This window comes from Oncorhynchus masou, unplaced genomic scaffold (assembly GCF_036934945.1).
Source record: "Oncorhynchus masou masou isolate Uvic2021 unplaced genomic scaffold, UVic_Omas_1.1 unplaced_scaffold_1412, whole genome shotgun sequence".
NCBI classification, from domain to species: domain Eukaryota; kingdom Metazoa; phylum Chordata; class Actinopteri; order Salmoniformes; family Salmonidae; genus Oncorhynchus; species Oncorhynchus masou.
Window position 1 is genome coordinate 117,501 of NW_027004062.1, and position 22,906 is coordinate 140,406.

At 44.8% G+C, this 22,906-nt stretch overlaps 1 protein-coding gene across 1 annotated transcript in view; it reads left to right on the forward strand.

Moving 5' to 3' along the window:
• LOC135530749 (transmembrane protein 192-like) overlaps positions 1-12,285 on the forward strand; it is a 34,324-nt gene extending 22,039 nt beyond the window's left edge. The window contains exons 5-6 of the mRNA XM_064958948.1: positions 6,503-6,596; positions 11,901-12,285. Of these exons, the coding sequence (XP_064815020.1) occupies positions 6,503-6,596; positions 11,901-12,015 (209 nt within the window). The 3' untranslated portion in view covers positions 12,016-12,285. The remainder of the gene's footprint in view (positions 1-6,502; positions 6,597-11,900) is intronic.
• Positions 12,286-22,906: the final 10,621 nt, after the last annotated feature.

Below are 22,906 nucleotides of genomic sequence, written 5' to 3' on the forward strand. Positions count from 1 at the left end.
CGACCATCACCCCTGGTGAGACCAAACCGCTACTCGTTGTCCTGCCTTACAACAGGCCAACAAGCCCTCAGTCCAGCCTCTCTCAGCCTATTGCGGACAGTCTGAGCACTGATGGAGGGATTGTGCGTTCCTGGTGTAACTCGGGCAGTTGTTGTTGCCATCCTGTACCTGTCCCGCAGGTGTGATGTTCGGATGTACCGATACTGTGCAGGTGTTGTTACACGTGGTCTGCCACTGCGAGGACAATCAGCTGTCCGTCCTGTCTCCCTGTAGCGCTGTCTTAGCAGCCTCACAGTACAGACATTGCAATTTATTGCCCTGGCCACATCTGCAGTCCTCATACCTCCTTGCAGCATGCCTAAGGCACATTTAAACAGATGAGCAGGGACACTGGGCATCTTTCTTTTGGTGTTTTTCAGAGTCAGTAGAAAGTCCTCTTTAGTGTCCTAAGTTTTCATAACTGTGACCTTAATTGCCTACCGTCTGTAAGCTTAACGACCGTTCCACAGGTGCGTGTTCATTAATTGTTTATGGTTCATTGAACAAGCATGGGAAACAGTGTTTAAACCCTTTACAATGAAGATCTGTGAAGTTATTTGGGCTTTTAACGAATTACCTTTGAAAGACTGGATCCTGAAAAAGGAGCGTTTCTTTTTTTGCTGAGTTTAGTCCTGGTGACTTAATGTGTAAATGAGGTTAATAAATGGAAGTAAACGAAAACAGCTGTGTTCTGTAGTTACCTAGACAACATGATATCTCTAACTGTACCATGTTGTAACACCCACTGAGACTCCTACCATTCCTAATGGGATGGACTGAGACTCCTACCATTCCTAATGGGATGGACTGAGACTCCTACCATTCCTAATGGGATGGACTGAGACTCCTACCATTCCTAATGGGATGGACTGAGACTCCTACCATTCCTAATGGGCTGAACTGAGACTCCTACCATCCCTAATGGGATGGATTGAGACTCCTACCATTCCTAATGGGCTGGACTGAGACTCCTAACATTCCTAATGGGATGGACTGAGACTCCTACCATTCCTAATGGGATGAAATGAGACTCCTACCATTCCTAATGGGCTGGACTGAGACTCCTACCATTCCTAATGGGCTGGACTGAGACTCCTACCATTCCTAATGGGCTGGACTGAGACTCCTACCATTCCTAATGGGCTGGACTGAGACTCCTACCATTCCTAATGGGATGACCTGAGACTCCTACCATTCCTAATGGGATGACCTGAGACTCCTACCATTCCTAATGGGATGGACTGAGACTCATACCATTCCTAATGGGATGGACTGAGACTCCTAACATTCCTAATGGGATGGACTGAGACTCCTACCATTCCTAATGGGATGGACTGAGACTCCTACCATTCCTAATGGGATGGACTGAGAGGGTCAAGCATTACACCAGACTGAGTTTAGTACCTGTCTCGACGGGGCGGCAGGGTAGCCTAGTGGTTAGAGCGTAGGACTAGTAATCTTTCGTTCTAGTACCTGTCTCGACGGGGCGGCAGGGTAGCCTAGTGGTTAGAGCGTAGGACTAGTAATCTTTCGTTCTAGTACCTGTCTCGACGGGGCGGCAGGGTAGCCTAGTGGTTAGAGCGTTGGACTAGTAATCTTTCGTTCTAGTACCTGTCTCGACGGGGCGGCAGGGTAGCCTAGTGGTTAGAGCGTAGGACTAGTAATCTTTCGTTCTAGTACCTGTCTCGACGGGGCGGCAGGGTAGCCTAGTGGTTAGAGCGTTGGACTAGTAATCTTTCGTTCTAGTACCTGTCTCGACAGGGCGGCAGGGTAGCCTAGTGGTTAGAGTGTTGGACTAGTAATCTTTCGTTCTAGTACCTGTCTCGACGGGGCGGCAGGGTAGCCTAGTGGTTAGAGCGTAGGACTAGTAATCTTTCGTTCTAGTACCTGTCTCGACGGGGCGGCAGGGTAGCCTAGTGGTTAGAGCGTTGGACTAGTAATCTTTCGTTCTAGTACCTGTCTCGACGGGGCGGCAGGGTAGCCTAGTGGTTAGAGCGTAGGACTAGTAATCTTTCGTTCTAGTACCTGTCTCGACGGGGCGGCAGGGTAGCCTAGTGGTTAGAGCGTTGGACTAGTAATCTGTCGTTCTAGTACCTGTCTCGACAGGGCGGCAGGGTAGCCGAGTGGTTAGAGCGTTGGACTAGTAATCTGTCGTTCTAGTACCTGTCTCGACAGGGCGGCAGGGTAGCCGAGTGGTTAGAGCGTTGGACTAGTAATCTGTCGTTCTAGTACCTGTCTCGACGGGGCGGCAGGTTAGCCTAGTGGTTAGTAATCTGTAGTGGCTAGTAATCTGTCATTCTAGTACCTGTCTCGACGGTATCAGACCGGAAGAAGCTAGTCAAGCTAGCTAATGATAGCTAGCTAGGCTAACTGTGGGCTGCAGTGAATGAGCTTTCTCATCCTACAGATAGGGTTAGGGTTACAGTTCTCATCCTACAGATAGGGTTAGGGTTTCTCATCCTACAGATAGGGTTAGGGTTTCTCATCCAACAGATAGGGTTAGGGTTACAGTTCTCATCCTACAGATAGGGTTAGGGTTTCTCATCCTACAGATAGGGTTAGGGTTTCTCATCCAACAGATAGGGTTAGGGTTACAGTTCTCATCCTACAGATAGGGTTAGGGTTACAGTTCTCATCCTGCAGATAGTGTTAGGGTTACAGTTCTCATCCTACAGATAGGGTTAGGGTTACAGTTCTCATCCTACAGATAGGGTTACAGTTCTCATCCTACAGATAGGGTTAGGGTTACAGTTCTCATCCTACAGATAGGGTTAGGGTTTCTCATCCTACAGATAGGGTTAAGGTTACAGTTCTCATCCTACAGATAGGGTTAGGGTTACAGTTCTCATCCTACAGATAGGGTTAGGGTTACAGATCTCATCCTACAGATAGGGTTAGGGTTACAGTTCTCATCCTACAGATAGGGTTAGGGTTACAGTTCTCATCCTACAGATAGGGTTAGGGTTACAGTTCTCATCCTACAGATAGGGTTAGGGTTACAGTTCTCATCCTACAGATAGGGTTAGGGTTACAGTTCTCATCCTACAGTTCCAGATAACGACAACAACTCCATTCAGAATATAAAGTAGCAGCTTAGCTGTTGGCTCTTGGTGGTTGTAGCCCGTCCTTCTCCTTCAGAATATAAAGTAGCAGCCTAGCTGTTGCCTCTTGGTGGTTGTAGCCCGTCCCTCTCCTTTTAATTTAGAATATAAAGTAGCAGCCTAGCCGTTGGCTCTTGGTGGTTGTAGCCCATTCTTCTCCTTCTCCTTTTAATTTAGAATATAAAGTAGCAGCCTAGCTGTTGGCTCTTGGTGGTTGTAGCCCATCCTTCTCCTTTTAATTCAGAATATAAAGTAGCAGCCTAGCCGTTGGCTCTTGGTGGTTGTAGCCCATCCTTCTCCTTCTCCTTTTAATTTAGAATATAAAGTAGCAGCCTAGCCGTTGGCTCTTGGTGGTTGTAGCCCATCCTTCTCCTTCTCCTTTAATTTAGAATATAAAGTAGCAGCCTAGCTGTTGGCTCTTGGTGGTTGTAGCCCATCCTTCTCCTTTTAATTCAGAATATAAAGTAGCAGCCTAGCCGTTGGCTCTTGGTGGTTGTAGCCCGTCCCTCTCCTTTTAATTTAGAATATAAAGTAGCAGCCTAGCTGTTGGCTCTTGGTGGTTGTAGCCTGTCCTTCTCCTTTTAATTGAGAATATAAAGTAGCAGCCTAGCTGTTGGCTCTTGGTGGTTGTAGCCTGTCCTTCTCCTTTTAATTGAGAATATAAAGTAGCAGCCTAGCCGTTGGCTCTTGGTGGTTGTAGCCCGTCCTTCTCCTTTTAATTTAGAATATAAAGTAGCAGCCTAGCTGTTGGCTCTTGGTGGTTGTAGCCCGTCCTTCTCCTTTTAATTTAGAATATAAAGTAGCAGCCTAGCTGTTGGCTCTTGGTGGTTGTAGCCCATCCTTTTCTTTTTAAATCTTTCATTTTAATTCCATCCTCCATTGATTAGATATCTCCTAACTTTTACCACACGGGGGCTCTATGAGCCTATTGCCACTTTGATGACTTCTGATTGGCCAACAACAACAACAAGCTCTGGTGAAAAGCAGCAGCAGAAATTATCTGATGTCTTTCTTTGTCTCTACTGCAGCAATTGTTTGAGATTACACCCAATCAGATCAGACCCAGGACATTATTTACACTTCTGGATCCGGGCCCCAGATGGGGTCTGTGGTTTTGGGGTGCAGGTGGATCGGTGAAGACCCAGCACCCCGCGCTGAACGAACAGCAGAGGAACGGCAGACAGACGGTGTGTGTCGTCTCTTAGAGGGAGGTGTGGAATGTGTCACATCTCTACTGTCTAACTACTGCACTCAACCCCTTCATATCATCCCTCTCTCTCTCTCTCTCTCTCTCTCTCTCTCTCTGTCTCTCTCTTCATCTCTCTCTATCTATCTATCTCTATCTCTCTCTTGCTCTCTTTCTCTATCCCTCTCTCTGTGTATATATATTTACCCTAAACACACACACACAGAACCAACCTTGAGAAATACTTCACATTCCAGAGAGAGAGACTTGCACACCGTTACAACACTGTAAAAAGCCTTAATATCACATCTGAAATGTCTCTATTCTTTTGGAACTTTTGTAATGTTTACTGTGTCACTTCTGTTTATTATCTATTTCACTGGATTTGGCAAAGTTAACATATGGTTCCCTTTCCAATAAAGCCCCTTGAATTTAATTTGAGTGGGAGACAGACTGAGGGGGACGGTGACTGAGGGGGACTGTGACTGAGGGGGACGGTGACTGAGGGGGACTGTGGCTGAGGGGGACTGTGGCTGAGGGGGACTGTGGCTGAGGGGGACTGTGGCTGAGGGGGACGGTGGCTGAGGGGGACTGTGGCTGAGGGGGACTGTGGCTGAGGGGGACTGTGGCTGAGGGGGACTGTGGCTGAGGGGGACGGTGGCTGAGGGGGACGGTGGCTGAGGGGGACGGTGGCTGAGGGGGACTGTGACTGAGGGGGACTGTGACTGAGGGGGACTGTGGCTGAGGGGGACGGTGGCTGAGGGGGACGGTGGCTGAGGGGACTGTGACTGAGGGGGACTGTGGCTGAGGGGACGGTGGCTGAGGGGGACGGTGGCTGAGGGGGACGGTGGCTGAGGGGGACGGTGGCTGAGGGGGACGGTGGCTGAGGGGGACGGTGGCTGGGGACGGTGGCTGAGGGGGACTGTGACTGAGGGGGACTGTGGCTGAGGGGGACTGTGGCTGAGGGGGACTGTGACTGAGGGGGACGGTGGCTGAGGGGGACGGTGACTGAGGGGACTGTGACTGAGGGGGACGGTGGCTGAGGGGGACGGTGACTGAGGGGACGGTGACTGAGGGGGACGGTGGCTGAGGGGGACGGTGGCTGAGGGGGACGGTGACTGAGGGGGACGGTGGCTGAGGGGGACTGTGGCTGAGGGGGACTGTGGCTGAGGGGACTGTGACTGAGGGGGACTGTGGCTGAGGGGGACTGTGGCTGAGGGGGACGGTGGCTGAGGGGACGGTGGCTGAGGGGGACTGTGACTGAGGGGGACGGTGGCTGAGGGGGACGGTGGCTGAGGGGGACGGTGGCTGAGGGGGACTGTGACTGAGGGGGACGGTGACTGAGGGGGACGGTGACTGAGGGGGACTGTGGCTGAGGGGGACTGTGGCTGAGGGGGACTGTGACTGAGGGGGACGGTGGCTGAGGGGACGGTGGCTGAGGGGGACGGTGGCTGAGGGGGACGGTGACTGAGGGGGACGGTGACTGAGGGGGACTGTGACTGAGGGGGACTGTGACTGAGGGGGACGGTGACTGAGGGGGACTGTGGCTGAGGGGGACTGTGACTGAGGGGGACTGTGGCTGAGGGGGACTGTGGCTGAGGGGGACTGTGGCTGAGGGGGACTGTGGCTGAGGGGGACTGTGGCTGAGGGGGACTGTGACTGAGGGGGACTGTGGCTGAGGGGGACGGTGGCTGAGGGGGACGGTGACTGAGGGGGACGGTGGCTGAGGGGGACTGTGGCTGAGGGGGACGGTGACTGAGGGGGACTGTGACTGAGGGGGACTGTGACTGAGGGGGACGGTGACTGAGGGGGACGGTGACTGAGGGGGACGGTGGCTGAGGGGGACGGTGGCTGAGGGGACGGTGACTGGGGACGGTGGCTGAGGGGGACGGTGGCTGAGGGGGACGGTGGCTGAGGGGGACGGTGGCTGAGGGGGACGGTGGCTGAGGGGGACGGTGGCTGAGGGGGACGGTGGCTGAGGGGACGGTGGCTGAGGGGGACGGTGGCTGAGGGGGACGGTGGCTGAGGGGACGGTGGCTGAGGGGGACGGTGGCTGAGGGGGACGGTGGCTGAGGGGGACGGTGACTGAGGGAGCTCGGGAAAGCGAGGGAGAGAGTAGGGAAAGACTGATTGGTTACAAGTTAATGTTGTGTGTGTGTTCACTTTCTCTCTCCAGTCAGGGTGGTGAGATTCAACAGAGACAGAGCTGGTCCAGATATCAGTCAGGAGGAACCATCTAACTCCTACAACACTACTGAGACTGGCTTCAGGTATATACACACCTAACCCTGGACTGGCTTCAGATATATATACACACCTAACCCTGGACTGGCTTCAGATATATACACACCTAACCCTGGACTGGCTTCAGGTATATACACACCTAACCCTGGACTGGCTTCAGGTATATACACACCTAACCCTGGACTGGCTTCAGGTATATACACACCTAACCCTGGACTGACTTCAGATATATATATATATATATACACACCTAACCCTGGACTGGCTTCAGATATATATATATATATACACACCTAACCCTGGACTGACTTCAGATATATATATACACACCTAACCCTGGACTGACTTCAGATATATATATATATATATATACACACCTAACCCTGGACTGACTTCAGATATATATATATATATACACACCTAACCCTGGACTGACTTCAGATATATATATATACACACCTAACCCTGGACTGGCTTCAGATATATATATATATATATATACACACCTAACCCTGGACTGACTTCAGATATATATATATATATACACACCTAACCCTGGACTGGCTTCAGGTATATACACACCTAACCCTGGACTGGCTTCAGATATATATATATATATATATATATATATATATACACCTAACCCTGGACTGACTTCAGATATATATATATATATATATATATATATATATATATATATATATACACCTAACCCTGGACTGACTTCAGATATATATATATATATATATATATATACACACCTAACCCTGGACTGGCTTCAGATATATATATATATATATACACACCTAACCCTGGACTGACTTCAGATATATATATATATATACACACCTAACCCTGGACTGACTTCAGATATATATATATATATATACACCTAACCCTGGACTGACTTCAGATATATATATATATATATATATATATACACACCTAACCCTGGACTGGCTTCAGATATATATATATATATATATATACACACCTAACCCTGGACTGACTTCAGATATATATATATATATACACACCTAACCCTGGACTGACTTCAGATATATATATATATATATATATACACACCTAACCCTGGACTGGCTTCAGATATATATATATATACACACCTAACCCTGGACTGGCTTCAGATATATATATATATATATACACACCTAACCCTGGACTGGCTTCAGATATATATATATATATATATATATATACACCTAACCCTGGACTGGCTTCAGATATATATATATATATATACACACCTAACCCTGGACTGACTTCAGATATATATATATACACACCTAACCCTGGACTGACTTCAGGTATATACACACCTAACCCTGGACTGGCTTCAGGTATATATATATATACACACCTAACCCTGGACTGGCTTCAGGTATATATATATATATATACACACCTAACCCTGGACTGGCTTCAGATATATATATATATACACACCTAACCCTGGACTGACTTCAGGTATATATATATACACACCTAACCCTGGACTGGCTTCAGATATATATATATATACACACCTAACCCTGGACTGACTTCAGGTATATATATATATATATACACACCTAACCCTGGACTGGCTTCAGGTATATATATATACACACCTAACCCTGGACTGACTTCAGGTATATATATATATATATACACACCTAACCCTGGACTGGCTTCAGATATATATATATATACACACCTAACCCTGGACTGACTTCAGGTATATATATATACACACCTAACCCTGGACTGGCTTCAGATATATATATATATACACACCTAACCCTGGACTGGCTTCAGATATATATATATATATATACACACCTAACCCTGGACTGGCTTCATATATATATATATATATATACACACCTAACCCTGGACTGGCTTCAGGTATATACACACCTAACCCTGGACTGGCTTCAGATATATATATATATATATATATATATATATATATATATATATATATATATATATATATATATATATATACACCTAACCCTGGACTGACTTCAGATATATATATATATATATACACCTAACCCTGGACTGACTTCAGATATATATATATATATATATATATACACACCTAACCCTGGACTGGCTTCAGATATATATATATATATATATATACACCTAACCCTGGACTGGCTTCAGATATATATATATATATATATATATATATATATATATACACACCTAACCCTGGACTGGCTTCAGATATATATATACACACCTAACCCTGGACTGATTTCAGATATATATATATATATATACACACCTAACCCTGGACTGACTTCAGATATATATATATATATATATATATATATACACCTAACCCTGGACTGACTTCAGATATATATATATATATATATACACCTAACCCTGGACTGACTTCAGATATATATATATATATATACACACCTAACCCTGGACTGGCTTCAGATATATATATATATATACATACACCTAACCCTGGACTGGCTTCAGATATATATATATATATATATACACCTAACCCTGGACTGGCTTCAGATATATATATATATATATATATACACACCTAACCCTGGACTGGCTTCAGGTATATATATATATATATACACACCTAACCCTGGACTGACTTCAGGTATATATATATATATATACACACCTAACCCTGGACTGACTTCAGATATAATATATATATATACACCTAACCCTGGACTGACTTCAGATATATATATATATATATATATACACACCTAACCCTGGACTGACTTCAGATATAATATATATATATACACCTAACCCTGGACTGACTTCAGATATATATATATATATATATATATATATATACACCTAACCCTGGACTGGCTTCAGATATATATATATATATACACACCTAACCCTGGACTGACTTCAGATATATATATATATATATATATACACCTAACCCTGGACTGGCTTCAGATATATATATATATATACACACCTAACCCTGGACTGACTTTAGATATATATATATATATATATATATACACACCTAACCCTGGACTGACTTCAGATATATATATATATATATACACACCTAACCCTGGACTGACTTCAGGTATATATATATATATATACACACCTAACCCTGGACTGACTTCAGATATAATATATATATATACACCTAACCCTGGACTGACTTCAGATATATATATATATATATACACCTAACCCTGGACTGACTTCAGATATATATATATATATATATATATATACACCTAACCCTGGACTGGCTTCAGATATATATATATATATACACACCTAACCCTGGACTGACTTCAGATATAATATATATATATACACCTAACCCTGGACTGACTTCAGATATATATATATATATATATATATATATATATATATACACCTAACCCTGGACTGGCTTCAGATATATATATATATATACACACCTAACCCTGGACTGACTTTAGATATATATATATATATATATATATATACACCTAACCCTGGACTGGCTTCAGGTATATATATATATATATATACACACCTAACCCTGGACTGACTTCAGATATATATATATATATATATACACACCTAACCCTGGACTGACTTCAGATATATATATATATATATATATATACACACCTAACCCTGGACTGACTTCAGATATATATATATATATATACACACCTAACCCTGGACTGACTTCAGATATATATATATATATATATACACACCTAACCCTGGACTGGCTTCAGGTATATATATATACACACCTAACCCTGGACTGGCTTCAGATATATATATATATATATACACCTAACCCTGGACTGACTTCAGATATATATATATATATACACACCTAACCCTGGACTGGCTTCAGATATATATATATATATACACACCTAACCCTGGACTGGCTTCAGATATATATATATATATATACACCTAACCCTGGACTGATTTCAGATATATATATATATATATACACACCTAACCCTGGACTGACTTCAGATATATATATATATATATACACACCTAACCCTGGACTGACTTCAGATATATATATATATATATACACACCTAACCCTGGACTGACTTCAGATATATATATATATATACACACCTAACCCTGGACTGATTTCAGATATATATATATATATACACACCTAACCCTGGACTGATTTCAGATATATATATATATATACACACCTAACCCTGGACTGGCTTCAGGTATATATATATACACACCTAACCCTGGACTGGCTTCAGGTATATATATATATATATATATATACACACCTAACCCTGGACTGACTTCAGATATATATATATATATATATACACACCTAACCCTGGACTGACTTCAGATATATATATATATATACACACCTAACCCTGGACTGACTTCAGATATATATATATATATACACACCTAACCCTGGACTGATTTCAGATATATATATATATATATATATATATATATATATATACACCTAACCCTGGACTGACTTCAGATATATATATATATATATATATATACACACCTAACCCTGGACTGGCTTCAGATATATATATATATATATATATATATACACCTAACCCTGGACTGATTTCAGATATATATATATATATATACACCTAACCCTGGACTGGCTTCAGATATATATATATATATATACACACCTAACCCTGGACTGACTTCAGATATATATATATATATATACACACCTAACCCTGGACTGACTTCAGATATATATATATATATATACACACCTAACCCTGGACTGACTTCAGATATATATATATATATATATACACACCTAACCCTGGACTGGCTTCAGATATATATATATATATATACACACCTAACCCTGGACTGACTTCAGATATACAGTGCCTTGCGAAAGTATTTGGCCCCCTTGAACTTTGCGACCTTTTGCCACATTTCAGGCTTCAAACATAACGATATAAAACTGTATTTGTTTGTGAAGAATCAACAACAAGTGGGACACAATCATGAAGTGGAACAACATTTATTGGATATTTCAAACTTTTTTAACAAATCAAAAACTGAAAAATTGGGCGTGCAAAAATATATATATATATACACACCTAACCCTGGACTGACTTCAGATATATATATATATATATATACACACCTAACCCTGGACTGGCTTCAGATATATATATATATATATACACCTAACCCTGGACTGACTTATGTTAACACCTAATGTTGCCTTTTTATTGTTCTAACGTTGTCCTGACCTTGTTTTAAAGTTCTGACATTGTTCCAACGTTATCCTGTTCCTCTCCAGAGAGGGCTCCAGTCTGGAGGAGGTAGTGGAGAAACAAGCTGATCTCATCGACTACCTGAAGCAACACAACACCTTACTGAGCAAGAGACTGCTCAACATGACTGTACAGCACTGACCGCAATACAACCACAATACGACCACAACACCACCATAAGAGACAGAGAGAGGAGGATGGAAGAAGAGAAGAGTGTCACAGATTAGAGGCCTGACCACCCCAAGTGACCTCTGGGTAGTGTGTGTGCGTAGAGATTGTGTGTGTGCGTAGAGATTGTGTGTCTGTGTAGAGATTGTGTGTGAAAAGGGTATTCATTAGATATATGTGAGAAAGAGGGAGAAGAAGGGAGGAGAGATGAGGGAGAGAGAGAGAGAAAAAGAGGGAGCGAGAGAGAGAGAGAGAGAGAGAGAGAGAGACGAGGGAGGGAACCATGTTATCAGGGTCGTGTGTGTGTGTGTGTGTGTGTGTGTGTGTGTGTGTGTGTGTGTGTGTGTGTGTTCCACAGAAATGTTTTACGTGTGTTTTCTCCCTGCAGTGTGTTTTTATATAAACTCAGCAAAAAATGAAATGTTCTCTCACTGTCAACTGCATTTATTTTCTGCAAACGTAACGTGTAAATATTTGTATGAACATAAGATTCAGCAACTGAGACATAAACTGAACAAGTTCCACAGACATGTGACTAACAGAAATGGAATAATGTGTCCCTGAACAAAGGGGGGGGTCAAAATCAAAAGTAACAGTCAGTATCTGGTGTGGCCACCAGCTGCATTAAGTACTGCAGTGCATCTCCTCCTCATGGACTGCACCAGATTTGCCAGTTCTTGCTGTGAGATGTTACCCCACTCTTCCACCAAGGCACCTGCAAGTTCTAATGCTGGAGGGTCATGTCAGGATGAGCCTGCAGGAAGGGTACCACATGAGGGAGGAGGATGTCTTCCCTGTTACGCACAGCGTCATTGAGGGCAATCTCAACAACAAGCTCTGTCCGATGATGCTGTGACATATTGCCCCAGACCATGACGGACCCTCCACCTCCAAATCGATCCCACTCCAGACTACAGGCATCGGCGTAACCATCATTCCTTTGATGATATTTGTGAATCCGACCATCACCCCTGGTGAGACCAAACCGCTACTCGTCAGTGAAGAGCACCTTTTGCCTGTCCTGTCTGGTCCAGCGACGTTGTTGCCTGTGATATCTGGTGAGGACCTGCCTTACAACGGGCCTACAAGCCCTCAGTCCAGCCTCTCTCAGCCTATTGCGGACAGTCTGAGCACTGATGGAGGGATTGTGCGTTCCTGGTGTAACTCGGGCAGTTGTTGTTGCCATCCTGTACCTGTCCCGCAGTTGTGATGTTCAGATGTACCGATACTGTGCAGGTGTTGTTACACGTGGTCTGCCACTGCGAGGACGATCAGCTGTCCGTCCTGTCTCCCTGTAGCGCTGTCTTAGCAGTCTCACAGTACAGACATTGCAATTTATTGCCCTGGCCACATCTGCAGTCCTCATGCCTCCTTGCAGCATGCCTAAGGCACATTTAAACAGATGAGCAGGGACACTGGGCATCTTTCTTTTGGTGTTTTTCAGAGTCAGTAGAAAGTCCTCTTTAGTGTCCTAAGTTTTCATAACTGTGACCTTAATTGCCTACCGTCTGTAAGCTTAACGACCGTTCCACAGGTGCGTGTTCATTAATTGTTTATGCTTCATTGAACAAGCATGGGAAACAGTGTTTAAACGCTTTACAATGAAGATCTGTGAAGTTATTTGTGTTTTTAACGAATTACCTTTGAAAGACCGGATCCTGAAAAAGGAACGTTTCTTTTTTTGCTGAGTTTAGTCCTGGTGACTTAATGTGTAAATGAGGTTAATAAATGGAAGTGAAACGAAAACAGCTGTGTTCTGTAGTTACCTGGACAACATGATATCTCTAACTGTACCATGTTGTAACACCCACTGAGACTCCTACCATTCCTAATGGGCTGGACTGAGACTCCTACCATTCCTAATGGGATGGACTGAGACTCCTACCATTCCTAATGGGCTGGACTGAGACTCCTACCATTCCTAATGGGCTGGACTGAGACTCCTACCATTCCTAATGGGATGGACTGAGACTCCTACCATTCCTAATGGGCTGGAATGAGACTCCTACATTCCTAATGGGCTGGACTGAGACTCCTACCATTCCTAATGGGCTGAACTGAGACTCCTACCATTCCTAATTAAAAAAAAAAAGAAATTACCTTTATTTTACTAGGCAAGTCAGTTAAGAACAAATTCTTATTTTCAATGACGGCCTAGGAACAGTGGGTTAACTGCCTGTTCAGGGGCAGAACGACAGATTTGCACCTTGTCAGCTCGGGGATTTGAACTTGCAACCTTCCGGTTACTCGTCCAACTCTCTAACCACTAGGCTACCCTGCCGCCCTGCCGCCACCTGGGATGGACTGAGACTCCTACCATTCCTAATGGGATGGACTGAGACTCCTACCATTCCTAATGGGATGGACTGAGACTCCTACCATTCCTAATGGGCTGGACTGAGACTCCTACCATTCCTAATGGGCTGGACTGAGACTCCTACCATTCCTAATGGGCTGGACTGAGACTCCTACCATTCCTAATGGGATGGACTGAGACTCCTACCATTCCTAATGGGATGGACTGAGACTCCTACCATTCCTAATGGGATGGACTGAGACTCCTACCATTCCTAATGGGATGGATGAGACTCCTACCACTAATGGGATGGACTCCTACCATTCCTAATGGGATGGACTGAGACTCCTACCATTCCTAATGGGATGGACTGAGACTCCTACCATTCCTAATGGGCTGGACTGAGACTCCTACCATTCCTAATGGGATGGACTGAGACTCCTACCATTCATAATGGGATGGACTGAGACTCCTACCATTCCTAATGGGATGGACTGAGACTCCTACCATTCCTAATGGGATGGACTGAGACTCCTACCATTCCTAATGGGATGGACTGAGACTCCTACCATTCCTAATGGGATGGACTGAGACTCCTACCATTCCTAATGGGATGGACTGAGACTCCTACCATTCCTAATGGGATGGACTGAGACTCCTACCATTCCTAATGGGATGGACTGAGACTCCTACCATTCCTAATGGGATGGACTGAGACTCCTACCATTCCTAATGGGATGGACTGAGACTCCTACCATTCCTAATGGGATGGACTGAGACTCCTACCATTCCTAATGGGATGGACTGAGACTCCTACCATTCCTAATGGGATGGACTGAGACTCCTACCATTCCTAATGGGATGGGGACTCCTACCATTCCTAATGGGATGGACTGAGACTCCTACCATTCCTAATGGGCTGGACTGAGACTCCTACCATTCCTAATGGGATGGACTGAGACTCCTACCATTCCTAATGGGCTGGACTGGACTCCTACCATTCATAATGGGATGGACTGAGACTCCTACCATTCCTAATGGGGACTCCTACCATTCCTAATGGACTGAGACTCCTACCATTCCTAATGGGATGGACTGAGACTCCTACCATTCCTAATGGGATGGACTGGACTCCTACCATTCCTAATGGGCTGGACTGAGACTCCTACCATTCCTAATGGGCTGGACTGAGACTCCTACCATTCCTAATGGGCTGGACTGAGACTCCTACCATTCCTAATGGGCTGGACTGAGACTCCTACCATTCCTAATGGGATGGACTGAGACTCCTACCATTCCTAATGGGATGGACTGAGACTCCTACCATTCCTAATGGGCATTACACCAGACTGAAAAGAGTATAAACAGATTGTTTTATTATTAAAAGGTCATTAATTAGAACATACTGTACATTTGAAGTGCATTTCTCCCATAAAAACACTTATTCTGTATATTGTATTAGTCTGAGCTGTAGTTTTTATGGTACCCAGATGGTACTGTAGTATATAGTATAAATGTCTCAGTACCCAGATAGATGGCGGTGGTATATAGTATAAATGTTTTGGTACTGTGGTATATAGTATAAATGTCTTGGTACTGTGGTATATAGTATAAATGTCTCAGTACCCAGATAGATGGCGGTGGTATATAGTATAAATGTCTCAGTACCCAGATAGATGGCGGTGGTATATAGTATAAATGTCTCAGTACCCAGATAGATGGCGGTGGTATATAGTATAAATGTCTTGGTACTGTGGTATATAGTATAAATGTCTTGGTACTGTGGTATATAGTATAAATGTCTTGGTACTGTGGTATATAGTATAAATATCTTGGTACTGTGGTATATAGTATAAATATCTTGGTACTGTGGTATATAGTATAAATATCTTGGTACTGTGGTATATAGTATAAATGTCTTGGTACTGTGGTATATAGTATAAATGTCTTGGTACTGTGGTATATAGTATAAATGTCTCAGTACCCAGATAGATGGCGGTGGTATATAGTATAAATGTCTTGGTACTGTGGTATATAGTATAAATGTCTTGGTACTGTGGTATATAGTATAAATGTCTTGGAACTGTGGTATATAGTATAAATGTCTCAGTACCCAGATAGATGGCGGTGGTATATAGTATAAATGTCTCAGTACCCAGATAGATGGCGGTGGTATATAGTATAAATGTCTCAGTACCCAGATAGATGGCGGTGGTATATAGTATAAATGTCTCAGTACCCAGATAGATGGCGGTGGAATATAGTATAAATGTCTTGGAACTGTGGTATATAGTATAAATGTCTTGGTACTGTGGTATATAGTATAAATGTTTTGGTACTGTGGTATATAGTATAAATGTCTCAGTACCCAGATAGATGGCGGTGGTATATAGTATAAATGTCTCAGTACCCAGATAGATGGCGGTGGTATATAGTATAAATGTCTCAGTACCCAGATAGATGGCGGTGGTATGTATATGAAGTGATGTGAGCAGGAAGGCAGGTAGTCTAGTGACTCCAGTTCATATCTTTTGTCTATTCAACAGCAGCAGCAGTAGTCCTCTCTCTCTTCTCTGCCCAAACTCCCAGTCTCAGCACAGGCTATGTCTCTCGCTCAGTCTTCAGTCCTTCAGCGCCGTGTTTCCGGACTCCGTGTCCACAGGTGTGTCCCCACAGGTGTGTCCCCACAGGTGTGTGTGGTGTCCTGTGGGGGGAAGAGGAGGGGTGAGGATGTCACAGAGATTCTCCTCTTCTCTCTAACCTCCATGTTCACTCTGTTACACCTAGGCAGAGAGAATATAGACAGTGATATGGGTCAGGCAGAGAGAATATAGACAGTGGGTCAGGCAGAGAGAATATAGACAGTGGGTCAGGCAGAGAGAATATAGACAGTGGGTCAGGCAGAGAATATAGACAGTGGGTCAGGCAGAGAGAATATAGACAGTGTTATGGGTCAGGCAGAGAGAATATAGACAGTGGGTCAGGCAGAGAGAATATAGACAGTGGGTCAGGCAGAGAGAATATAGACAGTGGGTCAGGCAGAGAGAATATAGACAGTGGGTCAGGCAGAGAGAATATAGACAGTGGGTCAGGCAGAGAGAATATAGACAGTGGGTCAGGCAGAGAGAATATAGACAGTGGGTCAGGCAGAGAGAATATAGACAGTGGGTCAGGCAGAGAGAATATAGACAGTGGGTCAGGCAGAGAGAATATAGACAGTGTTATGGGTCAGGCAGAGAATATAGACAGTGGGTCAGGCAGAGAATATAGACAGTGGGTCAGGCAGAGAGAATATAGACAGTGGGTCAGGCAGAGAGAATATAGACAGTGGGTCAGGCAGAGAGAATATAGACAGTGGGTCAGGCAGAGAGAATATAGACAGTGGGTCAGGCAGAGAGAATATAGACAGTGGGTCAGGCAGAGAATATAGACAGTGGGTCAGGCAGAGAGAATATAGACAGTGGGTCAGGCAGAGAGAATATAGACAGTGTGAATGGTCAGGAAGAGAGAATATATACAGTGGGTCAGGCAGAGAGAATATAGACAGTGGGTCAGGCAGAGAGAATATAGACAGTGGGTCAGGCAGAGAGAATATAGACAGTGGGTCAGGCAGAGAGAATATAGACAGTGGGTCAGGCAGAGAGAATATAGACAGTTGGTCAGGCAGAGAGAATATAGACAGTTGGTCAGGCAGAGAGAATATAGACAGTGGGCCAGGCAGAGAATATAGACAGTGGGTCAGGCAGAGAGAATATAGACAGTTGGTCAGGCAGAGAGAATATAGACAGTGGGTCAGGCAGAGAGAATATAGACAGTGTTATGGGTCAGGCAGAGAGAATAGACAGTGGGTCAGGCAGAGAGAATATAGACAGTGGGTCAGGCAGAGAGAATATAGACAGTGGGTCAGGCAGAGAGAATATAGACAGTGGGTCAGGCAGAGAGAATATAGTCAGTGTTATGGGTCAGGCAGAGAGAATATAGACAGTGGGTCAGGCAGAGAGAATATAGACAGTTGGTCAGGCAGAGAGAATATAGACAGTGTTATGGGTCAGGCAGAGAATATAGACAGTGGGTCAGGCAGAGAGAATATAGACAGTGGGTCAGGCAGAGAGAATATAGACAGTGGGTCAGGCAGAGAGAATATAGACAGTGGGTCAGGCAGAGAATATAGACAGTGGGTCAGGCAGAGAATATAGACAGTGGGTCAGGCAGAGAATATAGACAGTGGGTCAGGCAGAGAATATAGACAGTGGGTCAGGCAGAGAGAATATAGACAGTGTTATGGGTCAGGCAGAGAGAATATAGACAGTGGGTCAGGCAGAGAATATAGACAGTGGGTCAGGCAGAGAGAATATAGACAGTGGGTCAGGCAGAGAGAATATAGACAGTGGGTCAGGCAGAGAGAATATAGACAGTGGGTCAGGCAGAGAGAATATAGACAGTGGGTCAGGCAGAGAGAATATAGACAGTGGGTCAGGCAGAGAATATAGACAGTGGGTCAGGCAGAGAGAATATAGACAGTGGGTCAGGCAGAGAGAATATAGACAGTGGGTCAGGCAGAGAGAATATAGACAGTGGGTCAGGCAGAGAGAATATAGACAGTGGGTCAGGCAGAGAATAGAATATAGACAGTGGGTCAGGCAGAGAGAATATAGACAGTGGGTCAGGCAGAGAATATAGACAGTGGGTCAGGCAGAGAGAATATAGACAGTGGGTCAGGCAGAGAGAATATAGACAGTGGGTCAGGCAGAGAGAATATAGACAGTGGGTCAGGCAGAGAGAATATAGACAGTGGGTCAGGCAGAGAGAATATAGACAGTGGGTCAGGCAGAGAGAATATAGACAGTGGGTCAGGCAGAGAGAATATAGACAGTGGGTCAGGCAGAGAGAATATAGACAGTGGGTCAGGCAGAGAGAATATAGACAGTGGGTCAGGCAGAGAGAATATAGACAGTGGGTCAGGCAGAGAGAATATAGACAGTGGGTCAGGCAGAGAGAATATAGACAGTGGGTCAGGCAGAGAATATAGACAGTGGGTCAGGCAGAGAGAATATAGACAGTGGGTCAGGCAGAGAATATAGACAGTGGGTCAGGCAGAGAGAATATAGACAGTGGGTCAGGCAGAGAGAATATAGACAGTGGGTCAGGCAGAGAGAATATAGACAGTGGGTCAGGCAGAGAGAATATAGACAGTGGGTCAGGCAGAGAATATAGACAGTGGGTCAGGCAGAGAGAATATAGACAGTGGGTCAGGCAGAGAGAATATAGACAGTGGGTCAGGCAGAGAATATAGACAGTGGGTCAGGCAGAGAATATAGACAGTGGGTCAGGCAGAGAGAATATAGACAGTGGGTCAGGCAGAGAGAATATAGACAGTGGGTCAGGCAGAGAGAATATAGACAGTGGGTCAGGCAGAGAGAATATAGACAGTGGGTCAGGCAGAGAGAATATAGACAGTGGGTCAGGCAGAGAATATAGACAGTGGGTCAGGCAGAGAGAATATAGACAGTGGGTCAGGCAGAGAGAATATAGACAGTGGGTCAGGCAGAGAGAATATAGACAGTGGGTCAGGCAGAGAGAATATAGACAGTGGGTCAGGCAGAGAGAATATAGACAGTGGGTCAGGCAGTCAGGCAGAGAGAATATAGACAGTGGGTCAGGCAGAGAGAATATAGACAGTGGGTCAGGTAGAGAGAATATAGACAGTGGGTCAGGCAGAGAGAAATATAGACAGTGGGTCAGGCAGAGAGAATATAGACAGTGGGTCAGGCAGAGAGAATATAGACAGTGTTATGGGTCAGGCAGAGAGAATATAGACAGTGGGTCAGGCAGAGAATATAGACAGTGGGTCAGGCAGAGAGAATATAGACAGTGGGTCAGGCAGAGAGAATATGGGTCAGGCAGAGAGAATATAGACAGTGGGTCAGGCAGAGAGAATATAGACAGTGGGTCAGGCAGAGAGAATATAGACAGTGGGTCAGGCAGAGAGAATATAGACAGTGGGTCAGGCAGAGAGAATATAGACAGTGGGTCAGGCAGAGAGAATATAGACAGTGGGTCAGGCAGAGAGAATATAGACAGTGGGTCATGGGCAGAGAGAATATAGACAGTGGGTCAGGCAGAGAGAATATAGACAGTGGGTCAGGCAGAGAGAATATAGACAGTGGGTCAGGCAGAGAGAATATAGACAGTGGGTCAGGCAGAGAGAATATAGACAGTGGGTCAGGCAGAGAGAATATAGACAGTGGGTCAGGCAGAGAGAATATAGACAGTGGGTCAGGCAGAGAGAATATAGACAGTGGGTCAGGCAGAGAGAATATAGACAGTGGGTCAGGCAGAGAGAATATAGACAGTGGGTCAGGCAGAGAGAATATAGACAGTGGGTCAGGCAGAGAGAATATAGACAGACAGAATATAGACAGTGGGTCAGGCAGAGAGAATATAGACAGTGGGTCAGGCAGAGAATATAGACAGTGGGTCAGGCAGAGAGAATATAGACAGTGGGTCAGGCAGAGAGAATATAGACAGTGGGTCAGGCAGAGAGAATATAGACAGTGGGTCAGGCAGAGAATATAGACAGTGGGTCAGGCAGAGAGAATATAGACAGTGGGTCAGGCAGAGAGAATATAGACAGTGGGTCAGGCAGAGAGAATATAGACAGTGGGTCAGGCAGAGAGAATATAGACAGTGGGTCAGGCAGAGAGAATATAGACAGTGGGTCAGGCAGAGAGAATATAGACAGTGGGTCAGGCAGAGAGAATATAGACAGTGGGTCAGGCAGAGAGAATATAGACAGTGGGTCAGGCAGAGAGAATATAGACAGTGTTATGGGTGGAGAATATCAGTGGGTCAGGTAGAGAGAATATAGACAGTGGGTCAGGCAGAGAGAATATAGACAGTGGGTCAGGCAGAGAGAATATAGACAGTGGGTCAGGCAGAGAGAATATAGACAGTGGGTCAGGCAGAGAGAATATAGACAGTGGGTCAGGCAGAGAGAATATAGACAGTGTTATGGGTCAGGCAGAGAGAATATAGACAGTGGGTCAGGTAGAGAGAATATAGACAGTGGGTCAGGCAGAGAGAATATAGACAGTGGGTCAGGCAGAGAATATAGACAGTGGGTCAGGCAGAGAGAATATAGACAGTGGGTCAGGCAGAGAGAATATAGACAGTGGGTCAGGCAGAGAGAATATAGACAGTGGGTCAGGCAGAGAGAATATAGACAGTGGGTCAGGCAGAGAGAATATAGACAGTGTTATGGGTCAGGCAGAGAGAATATAGACAGTGGGTCAGGCAGAGAGAATATAGACAGTGGGTCAGGCAGAGAATATAGACAGTGGGTCAGGCAGAGAGAATATAGACAGTGGGTCAGGCAGAGAGAATATAGACAGTGGGTCAGGCAGAGAGAATATAGACAGTGGGTCAGGCAGAGAATATAGACAGTGGGTCAGGCAGAGAGAATATAGACAGTGGGTCAGGCAGAGAATATAGACAGTGTTATGGGTCAGGCAGAGAGAATATAGACAGTGGGTCAGGCAGAGAGAATATAGACAGTGGGTCAGGCAGAGAGAATATAGACAGTGGGTCAGGCAGAGAATATAGACAGTGGGTCAGGCAGAGAGAATATAGACAGTGGGTCAGGCAGAGAGAATATAGACAGTGGGTCAGGCAGAGAATATAGACAGTGTTATGGGTCAGGCAGAGAGAATATAGACAGTGGGTCAGGCAGAGAGAATATAGACAGTGGGTCAGGCAGAGAGAATATAGACAGTGGGTCAGGCAGAGAGAATATAGACAGTGGGTCAGGTAGAGAGAATATAGACAGTGGGTCAGGCAGAGAGAATATAGACAGTGGGTCAGGTAGAGAGAATATAGACAGTGGGTCAGGCAGAGAATATAGACAGTGTTATGGGTCAGGCAGAGATAATATAGACAGTGGGTCAGGCAGAGAATATAGACAGTGTTATGGGTCAGGCAGAGAGAATATAGACAGTGGGTCAGGCAGAGAATATAGACAGTGGGTCAGGCAGAGAGAATATAGACAGTGGGTCAGGCAGAGAGAATATAGACAGTGGGTCAGGCAGAGAGAATATAGACAGTGGGTCAGGCAGAGAGAATATAGACAGTGGGTCAGGCAGAGAGAATATAGACAGTGTTATGGGTCAGGCAGAGAGAATATAGACAGTGGGTCAGGCAGAGAGAATATAGACAGTGGGTCAGGCAGAGAGAATATAGACAGTGTTATGGGTCAGGCAGAGAGAATATAGACAGTGGGTCAGGCAGAGAGAATATAGACAGTGTTATGGGTCAGGCAGAGAGAATATAGACAGTGGGTCAGGCAGAGAGAATATAGACAGTGGGTCAGGCAGAGAGAATATAGACAGTGGGTCAGGCAGAGAGAATATAGACAGTGGGTCAGGCAGAGAGAATATAGACAGTGGGTCAGGCAGAGAGAATATAGACAGTGGGTCAGGCAGAGAGAATATAGACAGTGGGTCAGGCAGAGAGAATATAGACAGTGGGTCAGGCAGAGAGAATATAGACAGTGGGTCAGGCAGAGAGAATATA